At 48.1% G+C, this 21,289-nt stretch overlaps 1 protein-coding gene across 1 annotated transcript in view; it reads right to left on the bottom strand.

Annotated features, from left to right (window-relative positions):
• Nucleotides 1–21,101, bottom strand: part of CCDC69 (coiled-coil domain containing 69) — a 35,550-nt gene extending 14,449 nt beyond the window's left edge. Inside the window, exons 1-3 of the mRNA XM_010850593.1 lie at nt 20,894–21,101; nt 5,377–5,446; nt 214–320 (exon numbers count right to left, since the gene is read on the bottom strand). Coding sequence (XP_010848895.1) covers nt 214–320; nt 5,377–5,446; nt 20,894–20,941 — 225 coding nt within the window. The 5' untranslated portion in view covers nt 20,942–21,101. The remainder of the gene's footprint in view (nt 1–213; nt 321–5,376; nt 5,447–20,893) is intronic.
• Nucleotides 21,102–21,289: the final 188 nt, after the last annotated feature.

Here is a 21,289-nt window from a genome sequence, read left to right on the forward strand (position 1 = left end):
GCTATGTTGGTGCTTCCCCACTTTTATTGCATAGAATAAATAAAACAAATTATATGCCCACAGTTACAAATATTTGTTCAACAGATATAGGACTCTTTTCTGGGCAAAAGGAGTAAGAGATACTTGCAACAATGATAAAACCAAAAGTTGGTCTTGCTCTGGAATTTAATGAAGTTAGTGGAGGAAGAGGAAAAGAAACAGCTTGGGACTTACCTGCTGCGCCCATTTCTTCTTGTCCTCTTCATGTTGCTGGAGGATTCTGGTGATAGCCTTCTGGTGCTGCTCAGCCTCCTCAGATGCACATACATGGTCAGTTGTGGCTATTGGTGAGGGAGAAAAAAATCACAGAGTGGAGGTTGGGTCCAGGCCCAATGGAGAGGGTGTGGGAGGCAGGAGCTACGGTGTGGGGAGCCTGGTTTCCCCCTCAAAAATAGTTTCAGTTGGGGGATCAACTTCTAGAGGCAGCTCCTTAAATCTCCCTGCCTTTGGAGATCCTCCTTCATGAAGTGGAGGAGCCAGAGGCCTCATCTTGCCCCTAAGATCTACAGGAGAGCAGGTGACTCACTGAACACATTCAGCCTATAAAGGTGCTGTTTGCTCCATCCAGTGTCTAAATTAAAAAAACAGTGGCTGACTTAATAACTGGGCAGCTTTGACTTAATCCTACAGATTTCCAGCTTTTTTTAAAAGTCCTGATCTAAGCTTTTATTTATTTATTTATTCTTTATTGCTGTGTGGGCTTTCTCTAGGTGTGGCGCGCAGGGGCTAATGCCTAGTTGCAGTGCATGGGCCTCTCACTGTGGTGGCTCCTCTCCTTGTGGAGCAGGGGCTCCAGGGCACACGGCTTTCAGCAGTTGTGGCAAGAGGGATCTTAGTTCCCAGACCAGGGATCAAACCTGTGTCCCCTATATTGGCAGGTTGATTATTAACCACTGGACCAACAGGGAAGTCCTCCAACTCTTCTTGAAGAAGCCAAAGAAGTAGCAGTGTGTGATTCAGTGTCCAGCAGAAGCTGGCCTGAGGAACAGCGGCCTCCCCCTCCATCCAGGATGTGGTTCTGCCGTTCACCACCGTCCTCACCTCTCCTCTCCTCACTAAGGGGCTATTTGGGCACTGTGTCTGTGTGACACCTCACAGCGCAGAAAGGCTGCTGTGAGCAGGAAGAAGACCTTGAAAACAGGAAATCTAGCCATTGATGAGGGAAACTGCGAAACAGGCCTGGTGATGTCACTCTGGTGAGTCCAACAGGCTCTGGGTCTCACCTAAGGCGGGGATCCACCCGCTCCGGGCCTCTGTTACCTAATACATTAAATCAGGATAATAGTAATACCTACCTCATAGGGCTATTGAGATGATTAAGTCAGAAAACAACGGCGATGAAAATAACAACAGCATGTAAAGAATGTGGAGACTAAACAAAAACAACAATAACAAAGGATACCAGGAGCTTATTATGCTCAGAAACATGCCCGGATCTGCTCCAAGTGTCTCCCAGGTATTACTCACTGAATCCTCAGAGCTACCCAGAGCGGTGCGTACTGTGATTATTCCCATTTCACAGATGAGGAAGCTGAGGGACAAAGAAATTATGCAACCTGTCCAAGATTACCCAGCCCACAACTGGGGTAAGGGGCTGTGAACCTGCACAAGCTGATTTCACAGCAAACACTCTGAACTACCATGTTGTTCTGTCTGCTCATGCATCAAAGCAGTAAGTGTACCGACACAGGGAGGCAACCTAAGGATCTTCAACATATGAACGAATAAATAAGATGTACAACAAAAAACGTCTACACATACAAAGGGGCGTTACTCAGCCATAGAAAAGAATTAAATGCTGCTATTTGCAACAACATGGATGGACCTAGAGGGTATTATGCTTAGCACACTAAGTCAGAGAAAGACTAATACTCTAGGTAATCACCTATTTGTGGAATCTAAAACTACAACAAACAAATGAATAAAAAACTAAAGCAGTAAGTGTAGCACCAGGCATTTGGAGGTGCTGAATGAGTGCTCTTCAGGACTTCCCTGGTGGTCCAGTGGTTAAGCTTTCACACTTCCACTGCAGGGGGCACAGGTCTGATCCCTAGTCAGGGAACTAAGATCCTGCGTGTTGCGTGATGTGGCAAAAAAATGTTCTTCATTGTTCTTTAAATGTTTTTCAGGGCTCATGACAGCATTGGAGGCTTAGATTAGCATTGTTATAAATGTAGCAATAATATTATTATAGAATTTCATAGGCCAGGTTGGTTACAAGGTACAGTGAGAAGTGTGAAGAAAGAGGCTGTGGTCAGTCCATCAGATAGGAGCCCTGGGTGTCGGGGAGGGGGGCTGAGAGGAGGCAGTGGTCATGATCATGGAGTTCCAGGCTCTCATAAACCATTTGGCTCAAGATCTCAAATGTTGGTCAGCAGTACCAAACTGGTCCCAACTTGTGTGCGGGGTGCTACTTACTACAGGGACTTACCATCACTAACAATGCAGACTGTGGCTCAGATCATGAACTCCTCGTTGCCAAATTCAGACTGAAATTGAAGAAAGTAGGGAAAACCAGTAGACCATTCAGGTATGACCTATATCAAATCCCTTATGATTAGACAGTGGAAGTGAAAAATAGATTTAAGGGACTAGATCTGATAGACAGAGTGCCTGATGAACTATGGATGGAGGTTCATGACATTGTACAGGAGACAGGGATCAAGACCATCCCCAAGAAAAAGAAATGCAAAAAATCAAAATGGCTGTCTGAGGAGGCTTTACAAATAAAATAGCTGTGAAAAGAAGACAAGCGAAAAGCAAAGGAGAAAAGGAAAGATATACCCATTTGAATGCAGAGTTCCAAAGAATAGCAAGAAGAGATAAGAAAGCCTTCCACAGTGATCAGTGCAAAGAAATAAAGCAAAACAATAGAATGGGAAAGACTAGAGATCTCTTCAAGAAAATTAGAGATACTGAGGGAACGTTTCATGCAAAGATGGGCTGAATAAAGGACAGAAATGGTATGGACCTAACAGAAGCAGAAGATATTAAGAAGAGGTGGCAAGAATACACAGAAGAACTGTACAAAAAAGATCTTCACGACCCAGATAATCACGATGGTGTGATCACTCACCTAGAGCCAGACATCCTGGAATGTGAAGTCGAGCAGGCCTTAGGAAGCATCACTATGAACAAAGCTAGGGGAGGGGATGGAATTCCAGTTGCGTTATTTAAAATCCTAAAAGATGAGGCTGTGAAAGTGCTGCACTCAATATGCTAGCAAATTTGGAAAACTCAGCGGTGGACACAGGACTGGAAAAGCTCAGTTTTCATTCCAGTCCCAAAGAAACACAATGGCAAAGAATATTCAAACTACCGCACAATTGCACTCATCTCACACGCTAGTAAAGTAATGCTCAAAATTCTCCAAGCAAGGCTTCAACAATACGTGAATCGTGAACTTCCAGATGTTCAAGCTGGTTTTAGAAAGGCAGAGGAACCAGAAATCAAATTGCCAACATCCGCTGGATCATTGAAAAAGCAAGAGAGTTCGAGAAAAACATCTATTTCTGCTTTGTTGACTATGCCAAAGCCTTTGACTGTGTGGATCACAATAAACTGTGGAAAATTCTTTAAAAGATGGGAATACCAGACCACCTGACCTGCCTCTTGAGAAATCTATGCAGGTCAGGAAGCAACAATTAGAACTGGACATGGAACAACAGACTGGTTCCAAATAGGAAAAGGAGTACGTCAAGGCTGTATATTGTCACCCTGCTTATTTAATTTATATGCAGAGTACATCATGAGAAATGCTGGCTAGATGAAGCACAAGTTGGAATCAAGATTGATGGGAGAAATATCAATAACCTCAGATATGCAGATGACACCATCCTTATGGCAGAAAGTGAAGAAGAACTAAAGAGCCTCTTGATGAAAGTGAAAGAGGAGAGTGAAAAAGTTGGCTTAAAGCTCAGCATTCAGAAAACTGAGATCATGGCATCTGGTCCCATCACTTCATGGGAAATAGATGGGGAAACAGTGTCAGACTTTATTTTTCTGGGCTCCAAAATCACTGCAGATGGTGACTGCAGCCATGAAATTAAAAGACGCTTACTCCTTGGAAGGAAAGTTATGACCAACCTAGATAGCATATTCAAAAGCAGAGACATTACTTTGCCAACAAAGGTCCATCTCGTCAAAGCTATGGTTTTTCCTGTAGTCATGTATGGATGTGAGAGTTGGACTGTAAAGAAACCTGAGCGCTGAAGAATTGATGCTTTTGAACTGTGGTGTTGGAGAAAGACTCTTGAGAGTCCCTTGGACTGCAAGGAGATCCAACCAGTCCATCCTAAAGGAAATCAGTCCTTAATATTCATTGGAAGGACTGATATTGAGGCTGAAACTGCAATACTTTGGCCACCTGATGCAAAGAACTGACTCATTGGAAAACACCCTGATGCTGGGAAAGATTGAAGGTGGGAGGAGAAGGGGACGACAGAGGATGAGATGGTTGGATGGCATTACTGACGTGATGGACGTGAGTTTGAGTAAGCTCCAGGACTTGGTGATGGGCAGGGAAGCCTGGCATGCTGCAGTCCATGGGCTCACAAAGAGCTGGACATGACCGAGCAACTGAACTAGCTAGCTAACTAACAATGCAGAGTCTTCAGCCCCACTCCTAGAGATCCTAATTTAGTTGGTCTGTGGTGGGGCCTCAGAATTGGTATTTTTGAAAATCTACCCCAGGTAATTCTTATGTATAGTCAGATTGGAGAACATCTAAATTCTGACCCAGTTGCTTATCTGGTACTTTAACTTCATCTGCAATATCCTGATAGTCTCCAGGTGGTAATTAAACACTTTCAGAGATGGAGAGCGCATTCTATCAGTAGCTCTGATGACTTTAAAGCATCAACCAGACAAAAAAAATTCCTTTGAGACTGAACTGAATTCTGCCAGTGTGTTTGGCTACATTCGGGCTGTGGTACTGACCTCTGGGTCACACTGAACAAGGCTCATCTTTCTTCTCTGTGAGTCACTTGGAGAGAACTGTTGTGTTTTATCGCAACATCTTCTGTTTCTTTACCTGTTCCTTAAAGGACATGGTTTCCAGATTCCTCATCAACCTGATTCTTCTCCACTGTAGTCTCTCCTTTTCCAGATTTTTCTGAAAATGTACTTTTCAGAAATAAACTCAGCACTCCAGGTGTGGTAGCAAGAGCCAGGATCAGGGAAGAACTATCACCTCCTTGATCTTAGAAATGATACTCCTATTAAAGTAACCGAAGTAAAATCTCAGGAGATAATTAAATAGCCATATCGTGTTTGTTGATTATAAAGTAGGAAGCCTCACAGATGTCAGAGAGGGCATTTATAGGGCTGACTACTCACCTGTGTCACCATTGAGGGGACCCAGTTCCTGAGGCTCTGGTTTGGGAGGCTGATCTGGTCTTTGGTGCCTCTGGAAGAAATGAGATAACAGTGAGGATGAAGGTCAGAGGTGAATGTGAGGATAGATGCTATGGTAATTCTTCCAAAGGCAAGATAGGAATTCCAGTTGTGCCAGCCCCTGCACTACTCCCAGTTCCCTTAGGCTTTCTTCCTCACAGTCCCAAGGCAGCACCCGCTCTTTGGGGAAGGGGTTCTCAGACAGGATTTCATCTTGGCCAGGGAACCCCTCAGCAGGGAGCTTGATGCTGGTTGACGTCTCCTTAGATTCTTGTACTTTGGCTCGGCTACCAACCATGGGCCCCTCCCTGCCCTTATCTTCCTTCTCCATGGACTTGGCCAGACGTTATGCTATTCCCCTCATCCCAGTTATGGCCTTTGAGTGTCTAAAACTTCCCAATCCCCAGTTTAGAGACAATTCCCCTTCTTCCTCAGGGCCCTTGGCTACCACAACTTTCAGCAAGTTCGCTGTAGTGAAGCCAGAGCATCACACGTCAAGCCGTGGTTTTACTATGCTTCTTCTCTGCTAGAAGGGCTGTTTCCCCAAATATATGGAGGTGGCAGTATATAATGTGACAGCTGGAGGTGAAATACTGCAGCGAGGTCATACCAGGCACTATCTCAGCTATTCTTCAGAAGAACCCCGGAAATGTGTATGTCCCCCAATTTAAAAATGAGAAGGCTGAGGCAAAATAGGATTCCATCAAGGCAGATCAGGGGACATCTGGCAGAGTCAAGTATTTGACCCATACCTAGTAAGCACTTTAACCTTGGTCAGTGGGGGTTGAATCAGAGGAGAGAACTGATGCAAAAGGGCTTTCTCTAATAACTTTTAGAAATAATTGTTTCTTTAATGTTTATTTACTTGACTGTGCTGGGCCTTAGTTACAGCACACAGGATCTTTAATTGCGGCATGTGAATTTTTAGTTGTGGCACGCGGGATCTAGTTCTCTGACCAGCCATCAAACCTGGGCCCCCTGTACTGGGAACAGAGTCTTAGCCACTGGCCACCCGGGAAATCCCAAAAGGGTTTTCCATACCACAAAACAGTGTCAGTGGCTCTAAGATTTCGGTTTTCATAAATAATATTTTCAAATAGGAGATTTGGTATGGGTTGACAAGCAAGAATGCTGAAAAAAAATAATTTGCAGACTACCACTATCATTTCATAAAATAGAAGACATTTTAACCTTTCAAAATCTACTAAGGAAAGCTCGAGATAGTTCTTTCAGGAAAGGAGAAATAACATCTTACTCAAAGTTACACACAATGAACACCTTTAATTTTCTCATTTCACCCCAGAGATGTGAAAAGTTGGTCAAAGTCCAGCACTGGTCACTGGACCAAGATGTGGGGTAGAAAAAAATTTAAGCCGTTTTGTATACTTTTCAAAATGTTCTAAAATGTTAGCTAGACTTACTGTGATCATTTCACAATGTGTACAAATATTGAATCATTCGGTTGTACATCTGAAATAGTATGTTATTTTTCAATTGTACCTCAAAAGAGTTTTCTGATTTTAAAAAAAGATAGTCTAAGCCTCATTTTAGAAAATACTTAGATAAGTCAACTCATGAAAAAACTATGAAAGTGTTCAATTGTGAATTACCACTGTAAAAGAAAAACTTTATTTTTTACTGTGATAATAGATTAAGTGATTAATAGAATGAAAATTATTAACAATTTCCTGAACTCGAGAATGAATGAAATGCTGCTGGAAAGCATAGTTCTGGTTGGGGATGGATGAGAAGGGAAGGCTTCTAGAACCTTCTGTTCCTGCCCCACAATGCCCACCACAGAGCCTGGTGCAAACTGAGCCTGGCAAACTGAGCAAGAAACAGTGTCTCCCCCAGGTCCTGGTCCCCAGGGTCTGTTCAGTGGCTGGCAACCCAGCCACCCTCCTCCACCCACCCTGTGAAGTCTCGTCTCTTCCCGCCCAGGGGAGAGGGGATGCTTGGCCCAGGAACAAGCTGTCAGCACAGGACTCTGGGGTAATGACAGGAGCCAGCCTCTCTCCCTGGGCTGGAGGAAGGAGGCAGACAAACACCAAAGGTTGATGGCCTTGTCCCTGTTGCCACTCCTGGTTACACTCAATCTGGTCAATGTTTTTATGGGAGTGAGATTTCCAGAATTCCAGTTCCAGCTCTTCTACAAACTCGGACAAATCTCTTCCCTCCTCTGGGCTCCCGCTTTCTCCTTTGCAGAGGAAGTGGAGGTGTGAGGCGTTCTTACTTTCACTCAACAATGCCCATGGTATTCAAACTCCGAGTGTTTGATCTCAGCTCTTCTCAACTGCGCTGAGAGATAAGGGTTATTACGAGGGAGGAGACTGGAGCTCAGGGAGGTAAGACAGTCATATGCGGCCTGGATGTCAAAATCAGCATGAGAACCAGGTCTCAGAAGAGTAGAGACCAGAACAGTATTGTTAAAAACTCAGGGATTCTAGGGACTTCCCTGGTTGCCCAGTGGTTAAGACTCCATGCTTCCAATGCAGGGGGCATGGGTTTCATCCCTTGTTGGAGAACTAAGATCCGACATGCCACACAACACAGCAAAGGAAAAGGAAAAAAAAAGAAAAAACTCTTGGATTCTAAAATCACCCAGATCTGGATTCAAACATTAAATTTAACACTGTGTGACCACACTGCCTCTCCAAGCCTTGATTTCCTCACAAGGTTATTTTAAGGATTAGCTAAGATAAAGCACCTATAACTCCATAATTCTAACAGCTCAAACATGGCATGATGACTTTTATCACTTTATATCTGAAAAAGCATGGCAGGATCTAAGACCACAGTGCTTTGCTAGACTGCTTAGGCTGCCACTGGCCTCAGGTTGCCTGAAATAAGATCATAAAGCTCATGATAAACTTCTCCCAAACAACCACCATGGAAGGTGAAAAACTCTTCTCCACTAACAGCTTCCAGACCTTAGGCAGGACACGGCCTCGTGCTTGAGTCTCCAGATCCTGACAGCACCTCTGCCCCCAGGATAACCATCCAGAATCAAGGCATTCAAGTCTCATCTTAGGACATCCCTGGGGGTCCAGGTCCCTGCAATGTGGGGATGTGGGACACCCCAGCTGGAGAGCTCAAGCCCATGATTTCACAGGCCACACCTAGGGCCCAACTCCACAGAATAAATAACTATTTGAAAAATAAAATAAATATTTTTAAATAATTAAAAAAGACTCATTATAATAGTCCTCATGCTACTGTTCTATTAACATTTAAATATTGATAAACATCTTTTTCCAAATATAGGGGTAATAAAGAATACACATTTATTCACTTTTGGAATTTATATATATTCTCTTACATCTCATTTTTTTAAATATAAGCATTTACTACATGGCATTAAATATTTTATAATTAATTTTAATGACTTCAGTATGATGAATTTAATCATTTAATCAATAATCTACTGTTGAATGGACTTCTCTGGTGACTCAGATGATAAAGAATTCATTTGCAATGTAGGAGACCTGGGTTTGATCCCTGAGTAGGGAAGATCCCCTGGAGAAGGGCATGGCAACCCAATCCGTACTCTTGCCTGGAGAATCTCATGGACAGAGGAGCCTGTGGAGTCTGTGGGGTTGCAAAGAGTTGGACACGACTGAGTGACTTACACTTTCACTTTCCACTGTTGAATATTTACATTATTTTCATTTTTAAATTTTCAAATCATGCCTTAGGGAACATAATGATTGTAAGACTTTTACACATCTAAAGTTACTGTCTCTACACTTCAAAAAGGCTCTACCAATTAACTAACCTACTAGTAGCATACAGAAGGCCAGTTTTACTACAACTCTGCCAACATGGACTAGTGTCTTTTTTTTTTTTTTTAATGTTGATCAATTTGCTAAGCCAAAACCAAACCAAAAACAACCTACTGTACTCCTGGCCCCAACAGGCACAACCATGTGTTCAACACCATCCCAAGTTGCTCAAGACCATCCCAGCATGACATATGGTCGATAATTTCTCAGGCCTCCAGGCCCAGCTCATATATAATTTCTACTTGGTCTCTCCCCAGGGCTGAGTTAGTTCCTATCAGCAGGCCGGTTCAAACACCCATGCGATTAGTTCCCCAGTTACCCGTGCTTCTGTTAATCCAAGGGGGCTCCTTGAGGACAGGGACCAATTTTGAAACTGACTTTGGATTTGATGCCTGTTGTGATGCCCAGACAGTATTTCTAGGGATTTTGAGGCCTAATAGAAGGTCTCCTGTTTCAGGACTATCTGAAGCACTTGCTTAACACAGCTCCCAGGCCCAGCTCTGGACCTACAGAATTGGAGGGTGTATGTGCGGTCTGGGAAGCTCCGATCTACCACCCCATCCAGGTGATTCTGAGGCTCCTGAAGACACATAGCCCAGGACTGAGCAGGAATCAATAAGCAACTACTGCATGGAAAATTCCCACGGCGGGGCCTTGGCTGCTTTCTCCTCAGAGGTCATGGAGCAGAGTTCACTCTACAGTGGGCAGGGACGGGAGCTGGGAGGGGGTCACAAGGATTTCCCCTGCCAAAAGCAGAGTGGGGCAGGCCTCAGGCTGAGAGGGTCATCCGGCTGAGCTCTGGAAGAGGGCTGGAGGCTTCCTGTGTCAATGGAAACTTGGGAGAAGAACACTATGAGGTGGCTGCTAGCAGCACAGAATGGACCTGGGAGGAGGGGAAGGCCAGCACACCCAGGTCTCAGCTTCACTGTGTGACTTTAGGGAAGTGCTGTCCCCTCTCTGGACCCTCTTTGATGGGTCAGGGTTGGAACAGAGGTTCTTCTCACTCCTTATGGGCTCCAGGGCAGCCCTTTGACCAGGAGGGCTGGAAACAGGGCCTCTCCGTCTTGGGAACATGCACAGTTCTGGGGCCCAGCTCCTTGCTAAGGACCAGAGCCCTGCTCTGGGGTCAACCGGAGGTAAACCTGGTCTGTGGCAGAACATGGTTTCAAACACAGAGTCCAGGCAGAGCAAAAGGACAGCACCCAGAGCGGCGGGAAGAGCAGCAAGCTTGGACTGGTCCTGGCAAGACCCCCTCAACCTTGCTTGCATTTTGGAGGGTAAATTAACAGGAGGGACTAGTAATGGTTGATCAGGCTTGAAAAATAAAAAATGTGAAAAACAAAGACTCTGGACTCTGGCTCCAAATCTCTGCAGGACCACCATGAGGTAAAGGCTGCTAGTGTGTGGCCCACAACCTCAGAGGACAGGATGGTGACCAAGGACTAGAGGTTTTAAGAAGCTTTAGTGCGACATGAAGGATCTCAGAATGGTCCCAGAGATAGTCTGCTGTCTTGGAGGGTGGAGTGGGCTGGCAGTAGTGAGCTCTCCATCACTGGTAGCATGCAAGAAGCAAACTTCATTTTGCAGGTTGGACTGACTGATCTCAGAGGTCCCTAAACTCCAACAATCCAATTCTGTAAGATATCCTTGACGTTTAAGAAGTAAATATCTCTGTTAAACAAAGTGTTTAGCTAGTGCAGATGGTATGAAAGACCCATCAATAGTATCAGAGTCTCAGTGGGCTCTGCTGAGTATTATTCAAGTTGAATTCAGGGTGAACTTTCATAGTCTTATACTAAAGCATCAGGAACAGACTCCTCAACTTCCCTCAAACTTGAGCTGGGAATTTCTTACACCATGAAAGACTGAGGAAGGCAGAAGCAACTTGGATAGAAGCTGCCCAGCTATTCTCTCCCTCCGGGATCCTACCAGGATGGAAGTCGAACCCTGAGGATGGCACAGCCTTTCCTGAAGACACTTGGTCTCACCTTGCTTTAGAGACCATCATGCGATCATCCTTTTCATGGCCCTTCAGGCATTGGGCATTTCTGACTGAGTGGTGTGATTTATGGCCTCATTATCCCTGACTAGCTTAGAGAATTTAGTGATCAAAGGACCCTTGAGAGTTCACCAAGCTCCTCCACTGTCCCCATAAACTGCAGACCTGGATTCCCTTGGCCGTGTAGTTCTGTCCAGCTCCTTGGCTGTGGAAGGCTTACTGGGACCCAGAAGATAGGGTTGGAAGGGATCCTGTAAACAGCTTATCCAATCCCCAACTTCTATTTCCAGATGGAAAAACTGAGGCCCAGAGGTGGACTGGGCAGGGCCTGTCAGAGGGGCCACAAACCAGGATCAGAGCCTCCTGGGAGTCCAGACTCAAGCCAGAGCCCTTCCCTTTCCTTCGTGCATACGCCAGATTGATCCAAGTAATCCAACATTTAGGGAATTCTGAGCCTCAAGGGACTCAGGTCACACTCCTTTGCAACATCAGAGCTGCCTTTCCGGTGTCAGGACTCGTGCATGGGTGGGGCCCTGGTTTCGGGATCTGAACAACCACAGGCAGAGCCCATTGGCTGAGGGTAGAGGCAGGAAGGAGGTGGGGGCGGAGACCCAAGGGGCTCCCTCCAGGGCCTGGGGTGGAGGAAAGGCGGGGCCTAAATGTTCAGAGCTGTTGAGAAATGTTAGCCTTCACACCCAGAATACAGAGGCTCAGAGGTAAGAATACCACAATCACTGGCCTCAGCTTCCGCATCTCTAAGATGGGCAGAAGTATTTTGCCAAGTAATGCCTGAACGTGATTTTATTTTCACGCAGCCAGGACAGCTAAAGATTTACTTTGACTTGTTCATTTTACACATTACAGTGTCAAGCATCACCCAGTACCTGCCTGGGACACACCAACGTGACCACACCACCCAATGAAAGGCAGGAGCAACCACAGGTTCTTCCCAGCTGTGTCAGGAGGCCCTGCCTATTCTCCAAACACCTGCAATGCCCCCAGAACACCCCGAGTCAGGGGCGGATGTGGTCTCCATCCCTCCTATCTGACCAGGCGATGAAAAGTCTCAGGGGAGGACAGAACCACTTCCCCCCAAGCACCTGCTGAGACCGCCCAGGCCAGACAGTGAGCGCAGGGCCCAGCCCCTCCTGCACGGATGAGAGACTGAGGCCTAGGGAAGGGTTTCCAATACACCATAGCCCTTCCTTCCTCCCTACAGCCCACCTTCTCCTGTCCTGTATCAGCCTCGCATGGGTCTGCCTCCTCTGATCTCCTGGGAGGGGCCAGAGCTGGCAGAAGCACTCAGCAGCATTTCTGGCATTTGGGTCAGCCGATCAGGGAGAAGGACCCTGAATTAGCAGGACAGAAAGTGGTGTTAGTAGCCACCACGGGAGAAGAGACAGGCTGAGGACGCAGACACACAGCCGGATATCCGCCTGTCTCACCAACCCAATGGGAAACCCCGCAGTGTGAGTCCAGAGTCAGGGCCCTGACTTGCTACTTGCTTGCTGTGTGACCTTGGGGGAGCACCCTCCCCTCTCTGGGCTTCTGTTTCCTCCTCTCTCTGGCATGGAGTTGGGCAATAGGATACATCATGGCCCTTCTAGCCTTGATATGCTATGGACGCAAAAGAAGCGGCAGAGTGAGTTCATTCTGACACCTCACCCTCCATCAGTCCTGTCATGCTTGCTGGTTCCCAGCACAGCAGGGCTGGTGGCTGCACACACTCAGCGGTCAGCCCCCTCATGCAGAGGGCTTCTCTGCAGGACAAGGCAGGAGGGGTACTTGCTCAGGAGGGCCTGCGGGGGGAGTGTCCTGAACCCTTCAGACCACCCTCTGTTCTTGAGCAGCCCCTTGTAGGGAAGCTGTAAAAGGGGGGACTGGAGTGCCTAGAGAAGAGGAGGACATAGCCCAGCAGCCACCACGCAAAGTACAGGCGGCAAGCGCCCTGCCTCAGAACTGCCAGCAGAGAAAGAGGCATCCATTAGTGAGGACGACGGCCCCTGCAGGGTGCTTGGGGCAGGGTCACTTAGAACAAGGAAACACTGCAAACCAGCCTCACATCTACAACGGGGCATTGGCTCCATACACTAACATATCCATACATGACACTATGCAAGGCCACTCATCTGTTTAAAAAAACAAAGTAGGTATTTATCAACAAAGGTGGAAAGTTGTTTGGTAGAATATCAATAGCAAAATAAACGATTTCTATGGTACAAACATGCAGAGGAAAAACTACCTAGAAAAGCACACACCAAGGGCAGTCAGTCATCATCTCTGGAGAAAAGACTAGAATTACTGTGGTCAAGGAGGGGGAGCTTCAGTTTTGCCCAAGTTCTTAGAATTTTTAAAACAACGGAGTATTCAAGTTTGACTCATGTACAAAGAAATGAACAGCAGACAGAATCAATACCTCTCTTGGAACCTAAAAGCAGCCAAGGGGGTCATTTTACAGGTGTGGAGGTCAAGGCCTGGGTAGCAATCACACAGCAAGTTAGTGAACCAGGAAGGACTAGGATCCACTCTTGACCCCCGGCCCAGTGGTCTTTCCCCTGCAGATGCTGCAGCTGGTCTGAAAGCACTGGGGCCGTGTCCAAGCACCTCCTTGTGTGCCGTGCTCCCTACTTTGCTGCCAAAGAAGAGGCACTGGGTCTCCCCTGCCCATTTCAACCGGTGGCCAGGTCAGGGAGGGGTTAGAGAGGGTGGGGAATTAATAAAATATATACATATCCTAGGGCTGCTGTAACAAATTGCCATGCAGTTGGTGACTTGAAACAACAGAAATTTCTTCTCTTCCAGTTCTGGAGGCGAGAAGTCCAGAGTCAAGGTGTCAGGTGGATTGGGTCAGTCTGGAGGCTCTGAGAGAATTTCTGCTCCATCCGTCCTTCCTAGCTTCTGGTGGTCGCAGCAACCCTTGGCGTCCCCTGGCTTGCAGACGCATCATTACCATCTCTGCTTCTGTCAGCACATGGCCTTCTCCTGTGCTTCTCTGTCCACATTCCCTTCCTCTCACAAGGACATCAGTCCTTGGACTAAAGCCCACCATCCCCCAGTATGACCTCATCTTGACGGATTACATCTGCAAAAGCCCTGTTTCTAATAAGGTCATACTCACAGGTCCTGGGTGTACATGAGTTGGGTGGGGGGACACTATTTAGCCCACTACAGGTAACTTTTCTGATGTCACAGCTGTTTCCTCAAGGAGGGGGGTAGAGTGCACAGGGTGGAGAAGGAACGACAAAGTTCGTTGTACACTCTGAAAAAGAACTTCACTCCCGGGGGGGAAGGAGAATTGGAAGTAGGCCAGTCTGTACATCACTTATCTGGGGAGAAAGCATGGGATGTGGGATGTGTGGGATGGATGTATTATGAGGCATTTGGCCTAGATGTTCTGGAAGATTCAGTCTTGAAAATAAAGTGACACAAGATAAATGATTTTTAGGGATTCATATTTACCTGGTGAGAGAAGTCACATGGCTTGTCTGCAGGTGATGGAGAGATTTAGATGTATCTATGCTAAAGATGGATGGATTTTTCTCATTTTCTCTTGCTCGTTCTCTCTGCCTGCGGTGGAGTCCTGGTTGGTCCCTCTGTCAGACCTATATATGTCACAGCACATATGTATGAAAGCTTGTATTGGCTTTAACTGGGATGAGAGGACATTATATTGTGGGTTGGGCAAAAACCAGGGCTTCCCTGGTGGCTCAGTTAGTAAAGAATCTGCCTGCAATGAGGGAGACCTGGGTTCAATTCTTGGGCTGGGAAGATCCCCTGGAGAAGGGGAAGTCTACCCACTCCAGTATTCTAGCCTGGAGAATTCCATGGACTGTATAGACCATGGGGTAGCAAAGAGTTGGATATGACTGAGTGACTTTCACTTCACTTCATACCTAGATAAAGGTCTAAATTACTGAAGCTACATAAAAGATCATGGCATCTGGTCCCATCACTTCATAGCAAATAGATGGGAAAACAGTGGAAACAGTGACAGACTCTATTTTTTTGGGCTCCAAAGTCACTGCAGATGGTGACTGCAACCATGAAATTGAAAGACGTTTGCTCCTTGGAAGAAAAGCTATGACCAACCTAGACAGCATATTACAAAGCAGAGACATTACTTTGCCAACAAAGGTCCATCTAGTCAAAGCTATGGTTTTCCCAGTAGTCATGTATGGATGTGAGAGTTGGACTATAAAGAAAGCTGAGCACCGAAGAATCGATGCTTCTGAACTGTGGTGTTGGAAAAGACTCTTGAGAGTCCCTTGGACTGCAAGGAGTCATTCCTAAAGGAAATCAGTCCTGAATATTCATTGGAAGGACTGATGTTGAAGCTGAAACTCCAATACTTTGGCCACCTGATGCAAAGAGCTGACTCATTTGAAAAGACCCCAATGCTGGGAAAGATTGATGGCGGGAGAAGGGGATGACAGAGGATGAGATGCTTGGATGGCATCACCAACTCAATGGACATGAGTTTGAGTAAGCTCCAGGAGTTGGTGATGGACAGGGAGGCCTGGCATGCTGCAGTCCATGATGTCACAAAGAGTTGGACACAATTGAGTGACTGAACTGAGCTGGGCAAAACTCACTAGCTTAGAAGCCACATACACACGAGTGTCCCCACAGTGTTTGGGACAGGGGGCTCAGTGCCTTGCAAAGGCCATTTTCTTTCACAGACCCTATGTCTAAAATGAGTTAAAAATTCAAGTTTGCCCTACTCCTACGGATCAGGTGTTAGGGACCCTGCATCTTGTGTACCCCAGTCACCCTGATACAAGTGTTTGGCCCCCACCCACCTTCAGAACCCAGCCAAGATGCCATCTCTTCTCTGGAGGCCTTCCCTCCCCCCACCTCTTCCCTCCAACCAAAAGGCACACTCTCCCAGGATTAGGATGATAACACAAGGATACTCATGAATAACAAGGGTAGGAGTGGAGAGTGTAAATAATCAAGCGTCCAAACTGGTTAAAAAAGCCACAGAACATCCACAGAACCTTAGATGGCCATTAAAAATCACATTTCCACAGACTTTTAACATGCAAGACTGCCCCCAGCAAAATATTAGGTATAGGATTGGTCATAAAGTTTGTTCAGGTTTCTCTGTAAGATGTTACGAACTTTTTAGTCACCCCAATAACTATTAATATAATATAATCGTTTAAAATATATCCCTAGTTCTACAAAAATAGTCACACTCACATATAGCATACTAGTGAGGAAAAACAGAAGAAAAATGACACTAAAGTGTACATAGAGGTGATCTCTTCATGGTGGGGTTAAAAACTATTTTAAAATTTCTTTATATTTTACCAAATTTTAAATTTTGCCTCAAACATTATGAATAATCACAATAATTAGGTGTCGAGTGGAATCTTAGTACTTCCTACTCCGAGGTTCGCAACACCTCTTCTATTCCTCCCCGCCCCCCTTCTATTTCTGTCGCAATCACATCTGACCTCTGCTTGAACTCCTCCAGGATGGGGAACTCACTACCCTTCTTCCTGGTGAGTAGAATCTGGCTCCCCTTAGCTTCCCCTCACTGGCCACAATCTGCATTCTGGGGTCAACAGAGAACCAGGTTGCACTCCATGCTGCTTGACAACACTTCAGAGGCTGGAAGCCAGTGGCCAGGCTCCAGACTTTATCTTCGCAACCCCAAACGGCCTTCCAAGTACATTCATGGCCGCCTTCTCCCGCATCCCTGTTTGCTTTCCTTGGGTCCAATCCAGGTGGTGATGTCCCTCACCTACATTCCCTGCTAACCAGTCAGTGTACCAGGGACTCTACCACATGCATTCTTTCATCTAATCTCAGAACCCCATGACTCAGGAGCTACATCACGTCTATTTTACAGATGAGGAAATCGAGGCATGGAAAACCCAAATTCCTTCCAGGGTCACTTAATGGGTCCACGATGGTGCCAGGACTGAAGTGGCACCTGGCCCAGAGTCTGGAGAGCAGAGTTAATAAATGAATGTGCTCAGGCACTCAGTTGTGTCCAACTCTTGGCAATCCCATGGACTGTAGCCCCGCAGGCTCCTCTGTCCTCGGGATTTTTCAGGCAAGAATACTGGAGCGGGTTGCCATTTCCTCCTCCAGGGGATCTTCCTGACCCAGGGATTGGACCTGCTTCTCTGCACTGGCAGGTGTTCTTTACCACTGAGCCACCAGGGATGCTCCAATAAATGAATACGTGGACTCAGTGCTAAAGCCCAGGCCCTTAGTGTCCACGGTTTTGTTTTGGAATTAGTTGTGCCCATGCCAAACTTCCATGTCTTTCACTTCTGTATCTCTGCCTCTTTCACCTGGCCTGCTGCCTGGAAGCACTCATGAAGGGATACTGACCCCAGAGAACCTGTTGCCCGAGGCCCCGCTTTGGAGCAGTACTGAGCCCAGGTCTCAGGTGTGGTGCTCAGGGCTGTGGCATGGGGGCCAGAGCCAAAGCTCTGAACCCTGGGCCACACGAGGCACATTCAGAGGGTTGACCATGAGGCGCTAGGTCTCCCTTCCCACCTTGGCCCAGATGGGGCTGGTAACTTTTGGGGGATGGAAGGGCCCTAAAAACCCCCATGTCATCCTATAGGCAAGTCCACGGAGGGCTTGTTTCCTTGGCCACGCCCTCTCTGTCTGGCCTTCTCCCACATCCTCCTGACATGGCCACAACAGCCATAGTCTTTGTTAAAAAGGGTTTAGGAAGGACCACATCACACAGATGATTCTTCAGTATCTACACCCAACCTGCTAGGGATCTCCACTCATTTTTTCACCAGGATTTCAACTTGTCACCAAAAGTCCCAGTAACACTTGGCCCCAGGTCAGGCCTCTCAGTGGGGTCTAGGACAGCTGGCCAGCTAAGGCTACTGGCACTGCCAACCACAGGACTCAGCAAACCCTTAGGGCCTGGCCCCTGGGAGGGACCTTGAGAAGTCCTAGTGGTCAAGCCCCTATCTCTAGCCGGGCAAGTCCCCCCTGAAAGCCCTGGCCTCATTCCTCACGGCTGGCCACTCCCACTCTCCGCAGCCAGCACCATCACTCTGCTTCTTCGGCTCAGCCTCCACTCAGGCTGTCCTCTCTGCCTCAACTGGGTCATTCCTACCAAACCTTCATCACCCAGCCAAGGCATGCCCAGCCCTCAGCCAAGAGGCCATCCTGTGTCTCTCAAGGATAGATGAGATACTCCTGCTGCACACTGGGTTAACTTCTAGTCCAGCTCTGATGTGGCCCTCATTCACACTCAAATATTTAGGAGGCACCAGCTCTGGGCTCTGTGCAAGGCAGTAAGTACCAACGGGGAGGGCAGAAAAACCAGGCTCCATTACATGGTTTGGCTACCAACCTACTGAATGACATCACTCCTCCCTGAACCTCAGTCTCCTCATCTATAAAGTGGAGAAGATCCCACAGCTCAGCCTGACTTCCACGCTTTAGTGAGGTTGGCAGGATGTGAAAGTACCCTGTAAACTGCCATTCAGGGTGAGTCATTGTTGTCGTGACTTGAGCCTCCAGGGGTCTGAGCTCATTTTTGTACATCCCATCCTCAGAGGTTTCCTCTCTCCTAGGGGGCTGACAACCTGCTGGGGGTGAGCTTGGACGTTCAGGCCTTTTAGGGGTTGTCACCTGGATGAGAAACCAGGCAGAAGCATAGCACAGAGGGATGGAAACTACCATGAACTTTAAACAAAATCAGCTTATAAATCCTGCCACTCAGGGGCAGGAGCCTGGCACTGCCGGGGCAGAAAGGCAAGCCAGGCTGCTCTGAGGCAACAGGGCAAAGGCTTTAATGCCAAAGGGCTTTGGAATCAACAAGAAGCCACTGGAAGCACTGAGTAGAGGCAGAGACAAAGGACACAGGGCTTGGGGACTGGGAATTTGGGTTCTGCTCTAAGTTGTTCTCTGACCTCAGTCAAGACCCTTCCCTCTCCAGGCTTTAACCTCCCAGCTGCATGTTGCGTGCATCAGCACAGGTGGTACCCAAGGTCCTTTCCCTCTGGGATAGTCTCTGCTGACTGTACTTGCCCTTCCTTCACAGCTTGGGACAGGGGGTCCAGTTCAGGCTGTGCCAGGGATGGACAGGGACAGCTGGCAAGGCTCTCAGACAGGCAGGGGAATCCTTACTCACTGTGGGCTCCTTTCCCAGACTACCGAAGAGTCAAGGCCTGGAACAGGGCTACTCCAGTCTCTTCCCGCCACCGAGTAGATGGAATTCACCCTTGGCGGACTTTGCAAGCTGAGTGGTTAACACAGGTGCAGAGAACACAGGCTCTCTGACTCCTAGAAATCATCCTGCTCAAAGCCCTCCCTGTCCATATAGAGGGAGAAACTGAGGCACAGAGAGCACTATGGGCATGTTTGTGGCAGAGCCAGGATTAACACTGAGAATCAATCACCAGCTTTGTTATAAGTCTCAGGCAGGTCTCAGGTGTATCTGTTCATCATCCCATCAGCCAGACTTCTGCTTCCACGGATGGAGGCAAGCCTCAGTTTCCCTCTTGGAGCCAGGAATACAGGAGGGCTTCTGGGTCAGAGCTCCATGAGGTATTTTGAATTGGGAATTAAGGAGGAGCAAGGATAAGGGGGAAGGTGCTGTACTTGGGACAAACGTCCTTCTCCCTGGACTAGGCACAGAGCAGAAATAGAATCATCCAGGTTCGGGACAGTACTGCATGCTCAACAGGCAGAAAAGCTTGGGCTCAGGCACAAGCAAAGCAGCAGAGGCTCAAGTTCAGTGAAAAATTACTGAATAGTGTCACAGTGTGGGGCCTCTCGGGGCCTCAGGGGACTGATCTTCAAGTTCCTAGGACCACCTCTTCCCACCTGACTGGAGTAGGAAGAAGGCTCAGGACTCGAGAGTCCGCCCTTCCCTCTCTGTGCCTCAGGTTGTCCTCTGGCTCCAGGCTCTGACCTTCTGGGCTTGTCAGAACCCAAGGGGCAGCTGGTCCCACTGCTAGAAACCCGAGTAGTGTCTCCTGGGCCCTAACCCAGCTCGGAGGCCCCTTGGGGGAGCGACAGGAAGGGAGGGAAGGGCAGCAGAAGGCCGCAAATCTCCTCCCTGGTTGGCCCCTCCCAGCTCCCCCGCGGACAGCCCACATGCACCGGCTCTAGGGCCTGAAGAGGCTCTAGGCCAGCGCTTCTCAAACTTTAAAGTGTATTGTAGTCACCTGGGCATCTTATTAAAGGACAAGTTCTATTTTAGCACGTCGGGAACACAGCCCGAGATTCTGCAAGTCCTAGGTGATGCCGATGATGTAAATCTGTGGGCCATTCTGCCGCGCAAGTAGCGGCCCTAGAGAGAATCTGCTTCTTAATGGTAGGAAAGCCAAAGGCCCAGAGAGGTCAAGCACACGTCCATGGCCACACAGCGAGCAGCGCCTGACCAACGGAAAAGGGCACCTGCTGCAGCTGCTGCTAGACAGTTCCCACCTCCGCCAGCTGGGATCAGTTGCCTGTCCGCCCCTGGGGCTGCGTTGGTAAACTCGGCTGCCCCGCGTGGCTCAGCCCTGGATCAGGAAGAGAGAGCTGCCCGACCAAGCCTTACCCGCCTCCCTGCCTGCCGGCCTCTAAGTGTTCACTGCCGGGCATCCCCAGTACACCCGGGGCGCCCTGGGTCCCCAGCGGCGGAGCGGTTCCGCACCCGCCTTCCTTTCCGAAGGCAAACTTCTCCGCCGGCGCCCTTTACCTTTTTGGGGGGTTTGCAGCAGCTCAGTCTGCTGTGTCCGCAGCCCATCCTCCTCCGGGGGCTCCCGGACTCCGCCTCCCAACTCTGGGGCCCCCGGAGAACCCTGCCGTTCAAGCCCCGCTGCCCGCTTGGCGCCCGCCGGCCGGGGCAGCCGGCGAGACCCTGAAACTGAACCTGGAAGCGCAGACTTGAGCCGGAGCTGGGGCGGCCGTGTGCCGTAAATCCCCGAAAAGCAGGGCCTCAGGGAAGCCCGTGGGGCTCGCTGCGCTGCCGCCTGACAGGTGATCAGAAACTTAGTAAATGACAGAAACTCGGGTCAGGGCCGAAAAGGTCCCAATGAACAATGGCTTTCTTTCCAGACTCGCAGCAGAGAAAAGGCTAGGAAAAAAATTAAAA

The sequence above is a fragment of the Bison bison genome, unplaced genomic scaffold (genome assembly GCF_000754665.1).
Source record: "Bison bison bison isolate TAMUID 2011002044 unplaced genomic scaffold, Bison_UMD1.0 scf7180017864291, whole genome shotgun sequence".
In the NCBI taxonomy this organism is placed as follows: domain Eukaryota; kingdom Metazoa; phylum Chordata; class Mammalia; order Artiodactyla; family Bovidae; genus Bison; species Bison bison.